Source organism: Argentina silus, assembly GCF_951799395.1.
Source record: "Argentina silus genome assembly, chromosome: 17".
NCBI lineage: Eukaryota > Metazoa > Chordata > Actinopteri > Argentiniformes > Argentinidae > Argentina > Argentina silus.
The window spans coordinates 2,338,510-2,354,737 of NC_139671.1; the positions used below are offsets into that span (position 1 = coordinate 2,338,510).

The 16,228-nt window shown below is 46.2% G+C and overlaps 1 protein-coding gene across 1 annotated transcript; it reads left to right on the forward strand.

Annotated features, from left to right (window-relative positions):
- Positions 1-821: 821 nt before the first annotated feature.
- Positions 822-12,529, forward strand: opn5 (opsin 5; the record flags this gene model as incomplete). The annotated part of the gene is made up of 7 exons (XM_083688755.1): positions 822-927; positions 7,402-7,521; positions 9,612-9,782; positions 10,719-11,053; positions 11,685-11,873; positions 12,173-12,182; positions 12,366-12,529. The coding sequence occupies 7 exons, from the start codon at positions 822-824 to the stop codon at positions 12,527-12,529; spliced, it is 1,095 nt and encodes a 364-aa protein (XP_083544881.1).
- Between the last annotated feature and the right edge of the window lie 3,699 nt (positions 12,530-16,228).

Consider the following 16,228-nt stretch of genomic DNA (forward strand, 5'->3'; position numbering starts at 1 on the left):
GTGCTTAAGTGTGTGTGCATGCATGAGTATGCATGTGTGTGTGCATGCGTGCGTGCATGAGTATGCATGTGTGTGCGTATGAATTATGACTCATTCAGACTCCCCATCGCTGCAGTACGTTGCCACACCCCCAATAAACAAATCTCATTCTCAGTTGCATTGTTTTAAAATGAGGAGGAGGAATATCAAGGCAAAATCAGCCAGTGCAGTCCCTCTATAACCATTGTTTTAAAATGAGGAGGAGGAATATCAAGGCAAAATCAGCCAGTGCAGTCTCTCTATAACCATTGTTTTAAAATGAGGAGGAGGAATATCAAGGCAAAATCAGCCAGTGCAGTCCCTCTATAACCATTGTTTAGTCATTGAGAACAAATCCTCTTTTACAATATAAGTATCTTACGATATAAGTTAGAGACTGCTCATTCACAACTAATCTGACACAAATTAACTGAATGAGATCATCTATTCTAGACAGACACACTGTGTAGTTTGATTGCATATAAAAAAACCCCCACATCTGATATACTTTTCTGTGAAAATACAGGATGTAACCTAAACTTGATAACATAGGTCACTAACTGACTGTATTGAAATAGTATAATTTCAAAAACATTATACTGTGCTTGATTGAGCTTGCCTGGTACAATGGTTAAACAATGCCCGCCAGACAGGCTCAGGCAAACGCTCAAAGTCAATTTGAAATTACTTCTCCAGCTACTCTCTTTGAACCCAGGTCGGGTTTTCTGATTGCTTTGAGGAAGTCATGTGGCTGTTGTTATTTTCGCTTCGCAGGACATTCACAGAGGTTCCCACTTGGAAGCATGAATCTGATGGAGAATGAGACCTCATCTCACTATGACGACCCCTTCGCCTCCAAGCTGTCTAAAGAGGCGGACATTGCGGTGGCCGGCTACATCTGCATCATAGGTGAGAGTCAAGAGAGCGAGAGAGAAGAGTTTGGTAACACTTTACCTCAAGGACACAGTTGTAATGTGTTTATAATGCATTGTAAGACTTGTTTTAAGCATGAACTACAGCATTATGATGTCTTATATCATTAATGTTAGAGGTCTCCAGTTCAAACTTGTGCTTCTAGGGTTGGGGTTTATCAGTAGATAACTAGGTTGTTGCGATGACGGAGATGCCATCTCTGTAGATGCTGACTCACCACTGGTGATGTGTGTGCTTCTTCCTCCAGGCAAGGTTCTAGGTCATTATGGGCTGTTTTGTCTTAGTGGTCTCCTGGCAACCCAGGAAAACCCTGGTCTTCTTGTGAGACAGTAACTAGAAGGAAATTGGAAAATGTTGAATAATTATTGCACTCTAAGTAGTTTATATATGCTATCATATCAATGTTGGCAATAGCCCTTTCTTTAGAGGGATGGTTCAGCCTATTTTCATGTTGTGGTGAAATATCATCTTAACCTGAGTTGTCCTCATAGGCCAGGAGTGAAAGCATCTCTGGTTCTCCGTTCTCCGCTTTGAGACCTCAGCTCAGGCTAACAGTTAGCAGCTCAGGCTAACAGTTAGCAGCATCCTCTCCAATATATAGGATTCCAACGGCTTAGTTGAGCATTGTTTAAATTACATGCCGTAATCTCCTAAGAGAAACATCAAACAAAATTGAGTTGTGAGTTATGCTTGAAAGGATTTTCTGATGCACATTATATTGAACATCAAACCATTACAGTCTTTATAATCCGTTTACTCAGAACTGGAGCTATGTAGTCTTTGTAGACTCACTCAGCCTCTTTGTTTTGGTTTCGGTTTCACCAGCAAAGCTCTGCCCTCGCTGGACACACTCGACCAGAGTGATTACGAGCCGTGAACAAAAAGTCGCCGTATTCTAATGGCATCCAGAAGTATATGTGACAATGGATGATTGCATATTATTGCGAAACTAGGTCGTTTGCGATTACAATAAAATCATGTACAGGTTTGTCTAGTATATAGCCGCCATTTTTTAAATTTCTCTCGGGAGATTTTGGTATGTCATTTCAAACTGAGTACCGTCTGTCAGGTATGTTGGAGAGGATGCTGCTGTTAGCCTGAGCCGCTAACGGTTAGCCTGAGCCGCTAACGGTTAGCCTGAGCCGCTAACGGTTAGCCTGAGCCGCTAACGGTTAGCCTGTGCCGCTAACGGTTAGCTTGAGCCGCTAACGGTTAGCCTGTGCCGCTAACGGTTAGCCTGAGCCGCTAACTGTTAGCCTGAGCTGAGGTCTCAAAGCGGAGAACGGAGAACCAGAGATGCTTTCACTCCTGGCCTATGAGGACAACTCAGGGTAAGATGATATTTCACCTCAACATGAAAACAGGCGGAACCATCCCTTTATCTCTTTAAAGTTCACCCCCCCAACCCCTTCAATCTCAAATGTCGAAACATTTCCGAATATCAAGGTAAATGTATCAGCCCAGCCGATCCCGAACCCCTTTACTCACACAACCCACAGGCCCATCGTAATGTATACTGTAGACTAGTACTAAAGACCAGTTGGTTGGCGAAGCTACAGGGCACCAGTTGGTCGGCCATGCTGCCTAGGGCATAGGGGACCGCTGTTGGAGGCTGTTCATGATCTGGGATCAGGCTGTGGACAAGGTTGTCTGAGGAGCTCTAGAGCCTAGCAGTTGTTGTGGGACCTGCTGCTCTTTAACCAGCTGGGGTTTTTTGTCAATTTGTCAAGCAAAAACTGTCAACCAACATTCATCAATATTCATTATGACTATGTCTGTTAGGTTAGGAAATTCAGTGACGACAGTTTGTTACTTTAATTTCCAGTCAAAATGGCTACCGTACCTGTGTTTGGTCATTTGTAAGCTGCTGAATCTTTGCAAATATGTATTATACTGTAGCTGCCACTTAAATGCTGTACAAACTGCCCCAAAACCAACTTTCAAAAGATTGGTTTTCGGGGCAGACACAACAGAACTCAAATATTGAAAGCTACGGATTGCACCTTTGGTTAAGACTAAGAAATTGTACTATTCATGACTTGACTAGTTATTATAGGCCTACTGTAACTACAGCATATATCCTGAGACCACGTAGCAACATAGATTCAAGAGCATTGATTACTTAACAAATGTATTTGTTGTTAGGTGCTTCGGATAAAGGCGTCAGCTAAATGCCATACATGTAAATGTAAATGAGGACAATAACTTAACATGGAGAGGTGTCAGCAGATCATCAACACTGAATATTTCACAGTTTTAAATGCAGTTACGCAACTCCACTCCCCCTGAAATATCTTTATGGATGGGAAACAAATGGGAATCCAGTGCTGTGAAAATAAAGGGTTACCCAGGTTTTATACCTGTCCCAAACCTCTGCGTGTCACTTGGATTCCATCTGGCTACACACTGTGATCGGGCCACCAGCTGTGCTGTGTGTTGCCTTGATTTCCCTTAGCAGCTCACCTGGCTTGTCTGTACTTCAGGTTACCACACCATGCCCTGTTGAGTGTAATTGCAGCCCTGCCCCCGATGCATCCGCGGACATCAAAGTCGTCTAAGACGGGGGGGGGGGGGGTCTCATGAGTTCAGTGGGAAAGGGATTTCTGGAGCTTTGCCCTCTGAGCTCTGTAGTCCTGCTGTGAAAGCCCCTGCCTGTCTGCCTCTCAGCTAGAGATCTGTACCATATGCAACGGTGTCCGATGAAGCTTAGACCTGCATGCCCCCTGCCTGCCTGCATGCCGTCCTGCTTGTAGATTACTATGCTAGCCTGTCCTAGCCTAGCTAGAGTGATGAGAGTGATGATTCTACTTGAATGTTACCCCATAGATTCCCTTTGTGTGTGTGTGTGTGCGTGTGTGTGTGCGTGTGTGTGTGTGTGTGTGTGTGTGTGTGTGTGTGTGTGTGTTACTGTACCCCAGGAGGCATGTGTTTCATGTACAGGGGTTTGTTTCTGTGAGGGGATTTTCATGGGAGTGGGTAGACCCTCCAGCGCTGTTTAGACGGAACAACAGAATAACAGTTCACCAACACAAACGTGATAAAACAGAATCCGTCCAGGGAAAACACAAAGCACGACAAATGCCTGACCAGATGATAGGCTGTGTAGCCCTGCTGTAACAGAGGTGGTTCAGTGATCCGCGTTGGTGTCAATAGGAACATTGCCTCAGACCTGAACAGTCTTGTGGCCTGTGTGGGGGACCTAGGTTCGAAACCTGATGCTCACATAAGATAGAATGATGAGAGGCTCCCTACTCACTAAGGACACACACACACATACACGCATGCACACACACACACACACACGCACACACACACACACACACACACACACACACACATACACACACACACACACACACACACACACACACACACACACACACACACACACACACACACACACAGAAATGGCTGTTTGGCTTGAGATGGGAGAAGTGGGACACAGAAGTGCCCGGAGACAGGAATTAATTGAACCATCAGTAGGCATCTCCCCAGAGTCCACCATCACCATCATCACCACCGCCATCGAAGAGATCATTCAGAATACTGTACATGACACACTTTCTACACATACAATACATGCAGGACCCAAAGTACAACTTTAGGTGTGCATTCAAATCATTAATCTACTGACCTTCCCAACCTATATTCCCAGTACAGAAAAAACCTATATATACATATTAATGTATGAATTATTGTAATTATTATTAATATCTGCTGAAGCACACATATAGCACAAAGCTCTGGGAAATGCATTATTTTGTGTCCTATCTCTGTTATTCCCAAGTGTGTGTGTAAACAGAATGAATCTAAAAATAGATTCATTCTAATCAACATTCCATGGTGGGTGTTCCGGCAGCCATTTTGAGGTTTGCTACTCATTGTTATTCTATGGGAGGAATATTGAAGCAAATTCAACACTAATCACACCTTCTATAGTGTATATTTGCTTAGGGGTATTATATTGTATCACCATATTCATGAGTGTTACGACTCTGGATTAGAACTCGTCTACGTCTAGGGGGGGTAGAGGAGTCGCAACAAAAGGGAGCACACCGAACTTGTTGTAGGAATTAAACACGCCACAAGCCAACGTAGCTAAATTGTATTAATAAGTATTGCTAAATAAGTATTTATTTATTTATTATAAGTATTTATTTGCTCTGGGCAAACACAAACACAAGACACATGCCAAGGGGAAAAGGAAACTACGAACGGTGCCAAAGCAAAGAAAATCATGAACAGAAGTGATCCCCTAAACCAGTGCAATAGCAGGATATACTATCAAGGCTATGCTAAAATGCTATGCTACACTAGACTGATACATACAGAGGGAGGCACCCACTCCTAACCTGGTGAACTGTAACAGAGGTAAGCCTATGTGATGGAAATGTAAGAGAAACTTGTACAGGGGGGTAGTGGGGCTGAAGAGGTCTTTAGGAGGGACCGTTAAGATGTAGCCTGAAAAGATGGGTCTTCAATCTACGGCAGAAGATTGGTAGTGACTCTGCAGTCATGACAGCAGTGGGAAGCTCATTCCACCAGCGGGGCGCCAGGTCAGTGAATAGCCATGACCGAGTAGTGCGGCTGCTGCATCCACGTAGAGGCGGCGGTGCCAGGCGGCCAGCTGAGGTGGAAGAGCGGAGTGATCGGGCAGGGGTTTGGGGGCTGACCATTGCTTGCAAGTAGGGAGGGGCTGTTCCCTTTGCCGCCCGGTAGGCGAGCACCAGGGTCTTGAATCTGATGCGAGCTGCTACCGGGAGCCAGTGGAGGGTGCGGAGGAGTGACATGGGAGAATTTGGGGAGATTGAACACCAGCGGCAGCGTTCTGGATGAGCTGCAGAGGCCTGACGGTGGAGGCGGGGAGACCGGCCAAGAGTGCGTTGCAGTAGTCAAGGCAAGATCACAAATGTTTGCACCAAAAGCTGTGCTGCTTCTCTGGTGAGGAATGGACATATCCTTCTGATATTGTAGAGGAAGAATCTACAGGAGCGTGCTGTCGCTGTGATGTTCGCCACACAGGATAAGTGGTTGTCAAGGATCACCCCAAGGTTCTTGGCTGTCTGGGAGGAGGTCACAGTAGAGTTCTCTACTCTGATGGAGAAGTCTTGGAGAGGGCAGGCTTTCCCTGGGAGGAAGAGCAGCTCAGTCTTGGTAAGGTTGAGCTTGAGGTGGTGGGCTGACATCCAAGCAGAAATGTCTGCTTCATTAACATGTGAAACGTACGGTAGCGCTGGAATAAAGAGATAATTAATTCCTCACTAATTAATTAGATTTTTTTTAATCACTTGTTCAGCTGACGCTCTCTAGAGTGGCTTGTGAAATACCAGCAGGGTACGAGTAGCATAGGCCTTGGCTTGAATACTGAACATGTGAAGGACAGGGTTCAAACCCGGGTCTCCCTCATGGAAGACCCAAGCGTCTACCATTAGGCCAGTAGGACATCCTCAAGGTCCGACGGCGATGCTTGAGTTTTATGTGGCCCATGCAGGGCTACCTCAGCACGAGAGCATGATTCCAAATCACCTCCACTACATACAGTACTGGAATACTCCACGTCACAGAGCAGGAGAGTGGATTATTTCTGAGTAGCCTCCTCTTAAGTGGTTGTTATCTTCTTATTCATGTGGGTTTACAGTAAAACTGCACGGCACATTTCAATCGGCTCAGTCGAGAGCTGCTGCGAAAAAATGCCTGCAGTGAATGCGGCCTTGCTAACCACTGTGCTAGGGTTAGGGTTAGGGTTAGTGCAGTACACTGTATCATGCCTATGAAACTCAGTTTCTAGTGCTGGAACAGCATTTCATTAAGCCCAGTGTCAGCTTATGGTATGTTGATCAACTTTCTCTTCAGTGTTAGACAGGTAGGTAGGTTATACTCCTGGCTGGGACACAACCACTAGTACAGTCACTTCTAGTCGTGAGGTCAGTTCTGTTGCCATGGATAAGTGTGTGGGTTGACATGTTTCATAGCAACAAAAACATCAATTGAGAGAAGCCAATTATATTATTTTGGTCATCAAGTCTCTGTTCAATGCGTGTCACATGTAATGCCCCTTTTCGTAAATGGTGTCAGGTTAATTGAAGTGACCCAAAGGGAAAGAATTCTCTTTCCCAAAATTCTCAGTGCAACTGATGGCCCTGACCTGCTCATTGTCATGGACACAACTCTACAGTATATGCCTGCATTTGGACTTGCAGTTTTGCACCGGTTGAAAATAGAGCCCTTAGTGTGGTTTTTTTTCTAGGCTCTGTTGAAGCGACAAATCACCACACTAGTAAAACATGTCCTTCGGCTGTCCCTGTTGGAGAACCCTTTGAAAAAACCCTTCTTTGGCACCAATAGTAGAACTGTTTTGGGTGGGTTCTACTGTGCATTGCACCGAAATGGGTTCAATCAACGTCACTCTTGTCCTCATGTGTTCTTTCTTGTCCTCTGTCCCCCCTGCAGGGGTCTTGTCCTCCATGGGGAACGGCTATGTCATCTACATGAGCATCAAACGCAAAACCAAGTTAAGACCCCCTGAGCTCATGACCGTCAACTTAGCCATCTTCGACTTTTGCATATCAGGTACAGTAGTGACACATGCACACACACACACACACACACACACACACACACACACACACACACACACACACGTGTGCATTCACACACACACACACACACACACACACACATATGCATGCATTCACACATATGCACATGCACGCACACACACACACACACACACACACACGTGTGCATTCACACACACACACACACACAAATATGCATGCATTCACACATATGCACATGCACACACACACACACACACACACACACACGCTCTCTGCATTGTTGAAACATGGGAAGGGGTTATATCTTTATATATCTAATATCTTTCAGAGAAAATATTTGTTTGTTTTTCAATTGTTTGTTTTAATTTATTTTTTTATCTATAAAGCGCATCTGTGAAGGAAATTAACTTTATATAAATCACATTTGAATTAAACTGTCACCCAGTGATGTATGACCTTTCATTAGATGCTGTTTAGACATAAACAGGCGACAGTTTGTCTTAAGGATATTACTATTTAGCTATGGTTTATACTACATGATGATTTATTTATTTTGGCATGAAATTGTTATTAATTTATACATATTTACTCAAGTTTGCTGTACATGGTGGCTAAATCTGTGATCAGTCCTCTATCGCCACCGTGTGGATAAACAAAAGAACCACACCCCCTTTACACTGCTGTAATGTACCTCTACCTGGTCTGCTCCATACCCTGATGAAGGCTTTTACCGCCCCAACAGGATACATGACAACATGATTTTTAAACAATAAAAACATGGTATTGATAAACACCCTTGTCATCCAAGAGCAGCTGAATGGATCTCTGTCTCTCTCCAGTCTGGGGTCTTATTGAAGCTCTGGGACTGGGAGGGAGCGAGGCCTTTCCTCCTCATCTTCACTGGTCGTGACATTACAGTGATACACTCTTGACCTCTTGTTGGGGGTCACTCATGTTGCACACAACCATCGTCACAAGTGAAGAAATCCTGCCATGTTTGGAGAAGGCTGTCCCTCAGATAAACCCTGTCACCTGACCTGAGGCAGACAGACCCAGCAGTGAGATGGCTCTCTGTGTCATGCATGTGTGTGCGTGTGTGTGTATGCGTATGCGTGTGTGTGTGTGTGTGTGTGTACGTGCATGTGTGTGTGTGTGTGTGTGTGTGTGTGAATGTATGTCAATGTGTGTGTGTGTGTGTGTGTGTGTGTGTGTGTGTGTGCGTACGTATGTGTGTGTGTGTGTGTGTGTGTGTGTATATCCAGTGTCCGTGTCTGTCTGTGTCCCATGATGGCATTGTGCCTGGTCCAACCTCGGGACATTCAGTTGTTTATCTGTTTGTCTGTCTGTGTCCTGGCCAACAGTGTCCTGCTGTCTGTCTGTGTCCTGGCCAACTGTGTCCTGCTGTCTGTCTGTGTCCTGGCCAACTGTGTCCTGCTGTCTGTCTGTGTCCTGGCCAACTGTGTCCTGCTGTCTGGGTGTCGTCTGGGTCGTCTGGGTCGCTCTCCAGACACAGAGCCAACTCCCTGAGACAACAATGTATTCCTGTCACTCTGCGTCTTGGAAATATCACTGGGATGTCGGCAGAACGCAACCCATCACACAGAATTAGGATGAGGATCAGGATGTACGGCGGCCATTTTGCCAGGATTTAACCCTCGAACGACTTCTAACAGGGGAGAAAGAAGCTTTTGGTTCCAGATGAGAGCCGGGAGAGAGGAGAGACTGGGTGGGATGGGTCACATTCATGGTCTCACCCTGTACTCTGCTTTTCTGTAGCATCAGCCTGGCGCGATGATGATGATGATGATGATGTTGATGATGATGAAGGTCGTATGACTATCACAAACTTGGAATCAGGACACTGTGGATTCTGTTGGAACAGCACATGTGCATTGTGATATGGTTCTAGATATGGTTAAGATAATGGGTCAGAAAGTGGTTGGAGGTTAACCATTAACAAGACAGCGATGATCTGACGTGAAGTGTGTGTGTGTGTGTGTGTGTGTGTGTGTGTGTGTGTGTGTGCGTGCGTGCGTGCGTGCGTGCGTGCGTGCGTGCGTGCGTGCGTGCGTGCGTGCGTGCGTGTGTTCTCTCCTCCAGTCACAGGTAAGCCGTTCTTTGTGGTGTCCAGTATCTGCCACCGCTGGCCGTTTGGCATGGAGGCCTGCCTCTTCTACGGCTGGGCCAGCTTCTTCTTCGGCTGTGGCAGCCTCCTCACCCTGACCGTGGTCAGCTTGGACCGCTACTTCAAGATCTGCCACATGAGATACGGTACGTACAACACCCATGATACATGATACGGGGCCGGGCGTTCCACACTCATGATACATGATACGGGGCCGGGCGTTCCACACTCATGACAGACCTTTATATGAATGACAACATAACAGAATGACAACATGAAAACAGAATGACATGGTTTACAAACGGTGTTTGCTGTCGTGCAATTCCATGGTCATGGAGATGACTGATGGTCGTGGAGATGACTCATAGTCATGGAGATGACTCAGGGTCATGGAGATGACTGATGGTCGTGGAGATGACTCAGGGTCATGGAGATGACTGATGACTGATGGTCGTGGAGATGACTGATGGTCGTGGAGATGACTGATGGTCGTGGAGATGACTCAGGGTCATGGAGATGACTGATGGTCGTGGAGATGACTCAGGGTCATGGAGATGACTGATGACTGATGGTCGTGGAGATGACTGATGGTCGTGGAGATGACTGATGGTCGTGGAGATGACTCAGGGTCGTGGAGATGACTGATGGTCGTGGAGATGACTGATGGTCGTGGAGATGATGGTTTGAGATATCAGGACATATATAAATGAGTAGTTATCTGTCATATAGAACTGTCACTGTTCTCTTAACAGGTTATAACTTAGTAGTAACATCTTACCTGCCAAAGTAAATCGTTCTTGATAACCTTTTCAATTCAGCATGATAACGTTTCTCAATGCCCTACTCTTAAACTGTACTGGTTGTGTGTGTGTGTGTGTGTGTGTCTGTGCGTGTGTGTGTGTGCGAATGTCTGTGCGTGTGTGCGCGTGTGTGTGTGTGTGCACGTGTGTGTGTGTGTGTGTGTGCACGTGTGTGTGTGTGTGCGTATGTCTGTGCGTGTGTGTGCGTGTGTCTGTGTGTGTGTGTGTGTGTGTGTGCGCGTGTGCCTGCGTGTGTGTGTCCGTCCGTCCGTCCGTCCTCAGGGACGTGGCTGAAGAGGCACCATGCCTTCCTGGGTATTGCCTTCGTCTGGCTGTATGCAATGTTCTGGGCGGCCATGCCCCTGGTGGGCTGGGGGGGCTACGCCCCGGAGCCCTTCGGGACCTCCTGCACCCTGGAGTGGAGGCTGGCCCAGGCCTCGGTGTCGGGCCAGACCTTCATCATGGCCGTCCTCTTCTTCTGCCTCGTCTTCCCCACCGGCATCATCATATTCTCCTACGTCATGATCGTCTTCAAGGTCAAGTCCTCAGGCAAGGAGATCTCCCACTTCAACACCCGCAACAGGAACAGCCACGACCTGGAGATTAAGCTGACTAAGGTAGGTCGGGGGAGGGAGGGGGTTGCTGGAGGTGTGTGTGTGTGTGTGTGTCTGTGTGTGTCTGTGTGTCTGTCTGTGTGTGTGTGTGTGTGTGTGTGTGTGTGTGTGTGTGTGTCTGTATCTGTATCTGTATCTGTATCTGTCTTTGTGTGTGTGAATTATGAAACCCAAAATTTCACTCCAGGGGGGAATCCCTGTTTTGCCCAGATGTCAAATGGCGACAGCAGGGCGATTACATTCCGTTGTTTGCAAGGGAAGGGGGGGAATTCTATCCCCTCCTAATAGCCCCTTCAACAAGTCAACAAAAAACATCCTTTCGGCACGACGGGTATCCCACAATTCACTGCAATTCATTGAACATGCTCAAACAGCTGCTCGTGGTTGCTGTTTCATACGTGTCTTTTGACATGCCCAGACAGGTATGAAACAGTGACCACTGACGGCAGTTGGGGCTGTCCCTCTCTCAATCCCCTTCGCCCAGAGAGGGTTCAGCCGCAGAGATGGAATCAAAATGTCACTGAAGGGCTCGCTGGAGGGAGTGAGAGAAGGGAGTGTAGAAATTTGGAATGGAAATGACCCGTGCTCTCAGTAGTGAAACGTGTCATGTAGTCTTACCTCTCCCATCCTCCAGGTGGCGATGTTGATCTGCACTGGCTTCTTGATCGCGTGGATCCCGTATGCGGTGGTCTCAGTGGTGTCTGCGCTCGGCGAGCCGGACTCTGTGCCTGTCTCTGTGTCTGTCATCCCCACCCTCCTGGCCAAGTCCTCTGCCATGTACAACCCTATCATCTACCAAGTGGCCAACATCAAGAACTCCTGGGTGTTTTCCTGTTTCAACCCCTTAAGCACACGCAGACATTTGAAAAAGTCAAAGTAGGGAGAATTTTATTGTTGTCATTGCTACTGTCCCCGCTTTTCTCTCCCAGACCAGCTTCCTCTTCATCAAAAGTTACAATAACTGTATGCTTTTGTCATTAGTGTATCATTAAGTATCATCCATTGGTGTCGTTTCCTTGTGACGTTGAATGTAACTCAGACATCTTAATCGGAACTGCATCATTAAGTCATGAGACATATTTTAAAGTGGCTTCTCTCTTCTCTTGTTTTCTCTTCCGACAGATTTCATACCGTCAGTGGGTCACTAAAGGACAGACAATCAGTCAGCATGGCTGAGAGTGAGGTGTGAGCCAGAGACTACTGTCCAAGACTACTGTCCAAGACTACTGCCCAAGACTACTGTCCAAGACTACTGTACAAGACTACTATCCAAGACGATTGTATAAGAGTAAAGCGCATGACTATTCTCTGATAGGACACTTGGCCTTTTCCCTCTTCTTGCACCTGGCCAATCACAAGCCTATCGACTGCCTGGACGTCAGCCAATCACCACTCATGTTACTCAGCCTTCCTGTGTCTGTGGTCCTGCTACAGATAGTCTCGGCCTACCGTCTGGAGGCTTGTTGCCGTTCAAGCTGAGGAGACAGGATGGGGAGGGACATGCACGTGCAGGAAATCTACCTGCCAATATTCGTCTTAGGAAATCAACCGTCACCATATCCTTGGCACTAAATGAATCCGTCCGTCCTCCGATTTCTACCTCCACCAGCCTCCCTGGAGGGCTGCACAGAAGAATATCTACAACGTAGAGCCAGAGAAACTAGACTGTTGGTAGGTATAAACATTCCATCCAAAAGCTGCACTTTACAGCAATGATCAAAATACACTTCGGTTCTTTTCACTCTCGTCCCGCTGGATAAGTCTTCACTGAGATGATGTCACAAGAGACTCTTGGCTCTCATTCACAAGCTTCACACGTACAAGTGGCCCACTGCGGTGTGCAGTAGCACATGTATGCAGATGGACCAAACAGTCAAGTCACCCAGCACGACGTTCCGTACTGTACAAGGTCTGGAGGGGTTGGAAGTCCCCTGGGCCACACTGGTCTGTTGTATCCGTCAATTACGGATCGAGCCAATGGTGTTTTTTTTTTTTTTAAATATGTTTTTAGGGCATTTCTGCTTTATTGGGATAGAGACAGTAGAGATTGACAGGAAGGATGGGTGAGAGAGAGGAGGGATGACATGCAAGATAGGTCGAGGGTCGGAATCGAACCGGGGAACCTCGCGATTACGTGGTAAGCGCATGAGTGTGCTACGCCCCTGAGCGCCCCGGAGCCAATGGTGTTTCAGCAGGAGTCATCCGTTGACGGACCAGGGAGATGATAAGGGTCTACGGTGCGTGTCAGATGTGTTCGGCAGAGCTGAACTTCTGACATTCCGCTTGTCCGTTTAGCCAATAAGAAACAAGGAAGCGTTGACGAGTTGTTAGGCTGTTGTTCTGACAGACTCGGGTTACCGGGGCCTAGCTGTCAGTTATGTCTCTGTGGTATTCAGCACTACAAATGTTCCTGTCCTAAACCATCCTGTACGCCCTGATATCAGCCCTAAGCACCTTGTTACAGCGAGCGCGGCAAACAGCTTCTGAGAGGCTGACACTGGATTTGGAGTGATGTTGGTTTGGGGTGAGTTTCCAGGACGATGACAGCCAGTATAGGCCACTCAAGTTTATACACTGTGAGTTTATACAGTAGCATTGATAGCCTATATAGGGAAGTATATGTGATTGTTTTAGGGAAACTCACTCAGATGGACCAATGGTTTTGTAAGACACATCACAGAGACAACTAGTATTCCAATACAAGCAGTGGGAAGTCCTCCCTCATAAACACTTACCAAAGATGAACTACATGCCATAAAAGCCATTTTAAGGGCCAGGGCAGAGAACATTGCATTAACACGTTCCCTTGTTCTGTTCTAGGTAGGTTGTTACATTTTAGATCTCACAGTTCATTTTGAATTAACATATTTACAGTAGTGAACACTTCTCCTTGAAATTTACTTGAACAGATGAAACACCAGATTGTTCACCTTCCAGTACATGATAACCTACCTCATCGTGTGACCTAAAAACACATAAACAATGTAATGTTAGATACATCTTGATAGATACGTGTTGAAAAAATATCTATCTATCACTGCCCCAGCTGAACAGTGGCAGACTTCAACCATCAGAATCTTATAGAATTATTCAAATTCTATAAGAATTTTATACACACACACATGTTTGTTATTGTCGTCGTTATTTTGCAGATTTTTGCAGATTTTATTTGTGACTCGTAAGAACATTGTTTTATTTTTGTTTAGAGAAATGTTCTAACCCTAACCCTGACCCTAAGCCTGACCCTAAACCTATAGGATATATATCTGGATGATGTGAGACATGTTTAAACTGTCAGTTAACTTGTCTGTTTTGCATCTGTACAAATGATGTCAACAACATAGTTCAAGGAGGTAACAGAAGCATATTTTCAGCTTGTATAGAAGTATATACAGTTACGTGTCGTCTTGTTCGTTAGTTTGTTTGTCTGTGATTCATGTTATTCATTTATTGATCGGTTTATTTTTGTGTCTCTCACCTTATCTCTCGTTCCAGACACTTCACTACCTGCCCTTGTGTGTTTCCCGCCTGTGTGGTCGTCTACCCCGCCCTGATTGGAGTCACCTGTTCCTCATCATCATTACCTGTGTATTTAGTCTGTGTGTTTCCTGTCTCGTTGCCAGTTCCTCTTTGTGCCTCAGTGTCAAAACGTCCCAGTGATTTTCTTGGTGATTTCTTGTCTTCCCGTTTTTTTTTTTTTATCTTTGTTAGTTTTTTTCCGAGTTTTCCTTTTGCCTTTTCCCTGTTGGATTATCTGTGTTCTGTTTGTCTGACTACCCGTGTACCGTACCCTGCCTTGTCTACCCCTGTTTGGATATCTGCCTCCATATGAATTGTCTACCTGTGTACCGGTTGATATGAAATTATGTTGTTGTCTGACCTTAAATCCAATCTCAGGTATTGGTTGTGAGTTGTGTGTTGTACTGAAGAAAAGAGGACGAGGAAAGGAAGCCGGTTTAAACTATTGGAATGCACCCTCACTTGTGGGTTCATTCCATTCACAGCCGTTTATTGCCACCTGCTGGCGAGAAAGATGAACAACACCGGTTTTACCTCTTGGAATGAGAGAGGGGATTAGCATAATGTAATCAATTCAGTTAGTATAATATAGACAGTGTATCTGTCAACATATAATACCAATATAGACAATGTAAGTGCCAACATAAACCCACAAATAATGTTTGATTGTGTACGTTTAATTCTTGATGTATCAGCAGGTACAGCTGCTGCTGGCAACGCTGACGGTCCACTCAATGACTCAACTTAACCTGTCATTTCAGCGCTTCTAAACGAAACATTTAGCAATCAGCTCTGTAGTGAGAAGAATAAAGATGTGTGTTTGTGAAGCATACTGATGGTATTATCACCTACTGTACCTCCAAACCCAATGGAAGGGATGGCCAGCTACTGTACCTCCAAAGCCCATGTGAAGGGATGGCCACCAGGATGGTAATATCACCTACCTCCACACCCCAATGGAAGGCCACCAGGAAGGAAGACTACATTCGTTCATTATCTATTAAACTCAGACACTAAACTGCTCCTGCTTCTGAATCTACCTGCTGGAGGAAGGATGGAGGGAGGGAGGGAGGGAGGGAGGGAGGGAGGGAAGGAAGGTGGGAGGGAGGGAGGGAGGGAGGGATTGCCCTTGCCAGGAAACCTGCTCTTGAAATAAACAGTGTGAACTCAGGGGGACGGGTGTGAGTGAGTGAGTGAGTGAGTGAGTGAGTGAGTGAGTGTGTGTGTGTGTGTGTGTGTGTGTGTGTGTGTGTGAGATCTCAAAAGGGTAGGCAGCGAATGATAGGTAACAGATAAAATCCAGGTCTTCCATGAATATTTAATTCCTTGAGATGGGTGGAGGAGTGTGAGAGAAAGAGAGAGAGAGAGAGAGAGAGGGCCCGACCTGATGCTGCACAAACACTCCACTGTCGAGAGATAAATCTTCCGCTCGCTAGCTCCCTGCCTCCCCCTCCCCCCCCGCCCTCCCTCCCCCCCTCCCCCCCCCCCCCCCGCCCCGGTGAAACGGACTAGTTTCCTAATCTGATGGGGTTTTGTAATTAGTCAGGATGAGATTCCTTCTAATGTAATTAATTTTGAATCAGACATGGAATTGTCATTATGCTCTGCATGGCTGGATGTGTGGGGGAAGAATAACGTGTGTGCCGTCTTCACTGGGGA